Source organism: Stegastes partitus, unplaced genomic scaffold, assembly GCF_000690725.1.
Source record: "Stegastes partitus isolate 25-593 unplaced genomic scaffold, Stegastes_partitus-1.0.2 Scaffold824, whole genome shotgun sequence".
In the NCBI taxonomy this organism is placed as follows: Eukaryota; Metazoa; Chordata; class Actinopteri; family Pomacentridae; genus Stegastes; species Stegastes partitus.
Window position 1 is genome coordinate 95,821 of NW_007578555.1, and position 3,196 is coordinate 99,016.

The 3,196-nt window shown below is 46.8% G+C and overlaps 1 protein-coding gene across 1 annotated transcript in view; it reads right to left on the reverse strand.

The window, feature by feature from the left end:
• Positions 1-2,111: 2,111 nt before the first annotated feature.
• Positions 2,112-3,196, reverse strand: part of LOC103365294 (opsin-5-like) — a 2,796-nt gene continuing 1,711 nt past the window's right edge. Inside the window, exons 4-5 of the mRNA XM_008292703.1 lie at positions 2,374-2,512; positions 2,112-2,301 (exon numbers count right to left, since the gene is read on the reverse strand). Of these exons, the coding sequence (XP_008290925.1) occupies positions 2,112-2,301; positions 2,374-2,512 (329 nt within the window). The remainder of the gene's footprint in view (positions 2,302-2,373; positions 2,513-3,196) is intronic.

Sequence of the window (3,196 nt, forward strand, 5' to 3'; positions counted from 1 at the left end):
TTCTAGTAACTTCTTCAGAGGAGTCATAGGTGTCTCGGTGACCCCCACCGAGTTTTTCCCTTTTTTTCATAAGTTATTGTCCAAAAAGCCAAATTAAACTGACGATGATTCGGTGTTGAAAAGTAACAACAGGAGGAAACTTTCAGGGGGATGACTACTTTGTGTTGTGATGATTTGTGTGGAGCAGTGAGGGTTCAGGTGGATGGAGAACACCTGGCTAGAGGTGAAGATGAACACAGCTTTCAGATGGTGAGGATGCTGGATGTGGATCCTCTCAGATCTCTTCTTGTCTTCAGTCCGTCCTCACTGCCATGTCTCTTCATGTGTCCTCGAGCGTCCAACGAGACAAAGTCCAGATCATGACTTCCCACTGAGATGTTCCAGGAGTTGGTTCCTTCTCCACTGCTGCCTGTGTCCTGGTGTTTCTTCAGGGTTCTGTTCTTTCTGTCCACAGACAGAGACCTGGCAGTGCTGCGACTTCTGAAGCTCTGACAGTACGAGAGGCTGACGCTCCCTGAAACAGAAGGAGAACAAAGAGTGGACATGTTGGGTTTTCTGCTAAACCAGTACCAAAGACCAGAACCAGTACCAGTTTTGGTTAGTTACTTTCATACAAGCTGCCCCTCCTGCTCTGTGCTCGCCTCCTGTTGGCCTTCTCTCGGCCAAACACCATGGCGTAGACGTCGTCCCTGAACTCCCGGTGCATGATCTGGTAGATCAGAGGGTTGATCATGCAGTGGGACTTGGCCAGCATGGCGGGGATCAGGGTGACCACCGGGTGCAGGCTGGAGGCCGACCGGGACCTGAGGGCCGGTCCAGGGTCTGCTCTGTCCTCAGCACTGTGAGGAACCTGTCTGTAGAACTCTGCTGTGGTCCAGTTGAGCGGCGACGAGGCGTCCAGGACGTCTGGAGCTGCTGCAGAGGGTTCAGCTTCCGTGAGGGCTGAGATCAGGGACACGGTGGCGTAGGGCATCCAGGCCAGCAGGAAGGTGGCGCAAACCACCGCCGCCATCTGCAACAAACACCTGGTTTACCTTCCCATAGGACACCCAGCAGCCAATCAGAACATCAGCACTGTCATCAGGTCTCACCTTGGCAAGTCTCAGGTCTTTGCTGGAGTTACTGACGACGGAGGAGGGAATGGAAGCTAACGTACGGTTGGACCTGAACACCTGTGAACAGAAACTGAGGTCAGTGCTGCTAATGACTCCACAAGTTCACTTTATTCCTGCAGGGACGACAGAAAACTCCTCTGAGGATGGTAAGGTCGCCATGTGAAGAAATAAATGACCCACCTGTAAAAAAATAAATAAAAAAAAGTTGTAACCAAAGCACCGAAACACGGTGTTCAACAACTACCTGCACAGATCCGTCAAATAAGGAAGGTTTCAGTGGGTTTGACAGTAAAACAGTAATTTTATCGTCACACACTGTCACAGCAAACATGAGAAGTATTTTCTGGAGGTTTTATAGATGCTGTCTGTAATTTACCAAAACAGGGACAATCTGTAAAAACAAACAAACAAAAGATGAATTGTTCAAAACTGTTTTAAAATGTTCCCTTTTATTATTCATTGATCAGGTTCATTTTTTAAACTTTACACTAAACTACCCACTGAGTTTTATTAAAGTAAATATTTAAATCTGTTTTTCTGTTTTACTTTTTTTTTCTGCTGTCTTCAGTTTTATTGTCTGTACAGTAACTGGTTGTTTCTTTTGTTATTTAAGTAATTAATTTATTACATTTTAATGTTTTGCCTTTGAATGAATTCTCTGTATGATGAGGTTCTTTATCGATGAACTTCTTGCTTCTAAGTGATTGTCTCACCAGGATTCCTGACCTGCTGCTAAACTCACCACGAGGCTGTTTGTGCAACATCCAGTCATTTATTATTATGCAGAATGTGAAAGCTGTGATTATTTCTCTGGACGTTGTGCTTAAGGATGAGTTTGTCGAAATAATCCTGCTTTCATCCATGTGTAGGTGCAGAACTTCCATCTGTGGTGTGTGAGCTGCTGCTCTGAGGGTTTAAATGAGCAGCTGGATGGAGCAGAGCTGAGATGGTTTGTTTTAGTTTAACAACAGGGCAGCAGCCACATTCCTCCAGTTATCACACCACGTTTAGATTAATAGTGAATTCGTGCGGGCCACGCACACAGAACTGTGGAGCTGCAGCCGTTCTCACCGTCAGCAGGATGAACACGTACGAGGAGATGATGGTGAGAGTTGGAAACCCGAAGCACAGCGTCAGGATGAGCAGAATGTAGATCCGGTCGTTGACAGAGGTTCTGATCCGCCACCTGAACCACAGAACATCACAAACATGTTGGTCTGAAGGAGGCCGATAAACCAGCACATTAATCCTGCATTACCAGTTGATGGTGCAGCTCAGCCCGTAAGGTTCTGGTCCGTAGCTTCCAAAGCCGACGGCCGGCAGGGAGGCCCAGAATACTATGTAGACCCAGACCAGAGCGATGGACCAGAACACATGGCGCCGCTCGATCCACTGACCTGCAGGAAGAACAGGAGCCGGTGAGTGGAGGTGGAGGCAGGATGACTTCACACACATTTCATCAGTTCATCGCTTCTTATTCAATCAAGAATCCTCGGATCCTCTGAACCCCAAAACCGGATCTAAAGTGACTCCATTTGTCTGATCAGAGACGGTAAAAACAGATTTCTGGTACTGAATGTGATGTGTGGTTCCAAATGAACCAAATCTGAACTTAAATCCTGATATTAAATCAAATTCACTTAAAAAGAAAAAGAAAAATGTTTCCTTGAACCATATTGTGTAAAAACAGAAACCTGGAGCTCTGCAGCTCAGCCGGTTCTCCATGTGTCCCAACGTCTGGACCGGCGCCAACCAGCACCGTAGAAAGAGCTTCAGTGTTCCAATAACATGCTCACTGCTTTCTGCGTGTTGTTCTGGACACTCTGACCCACAATCCTCCACAGTCACATCCTCGCATGACAATAAAGAAGTTTGAGCCTCTGAAAGCGCACAAAGCTTAAGACGCACGATTACGAAGAATTACTCCGTCCGACTTATACGAGACGGCATCAGACCGTTTAGTGCTGAAAGCAAAACAAAAAGAAAGTGATTTGGAACGCAGCCGACGGTGGACTGAGCTCTGACCAACAGGAAACATCCAGAGAGCTTCAGGTGAGCTGCAGCCAGAGTTTCCTCAGAGA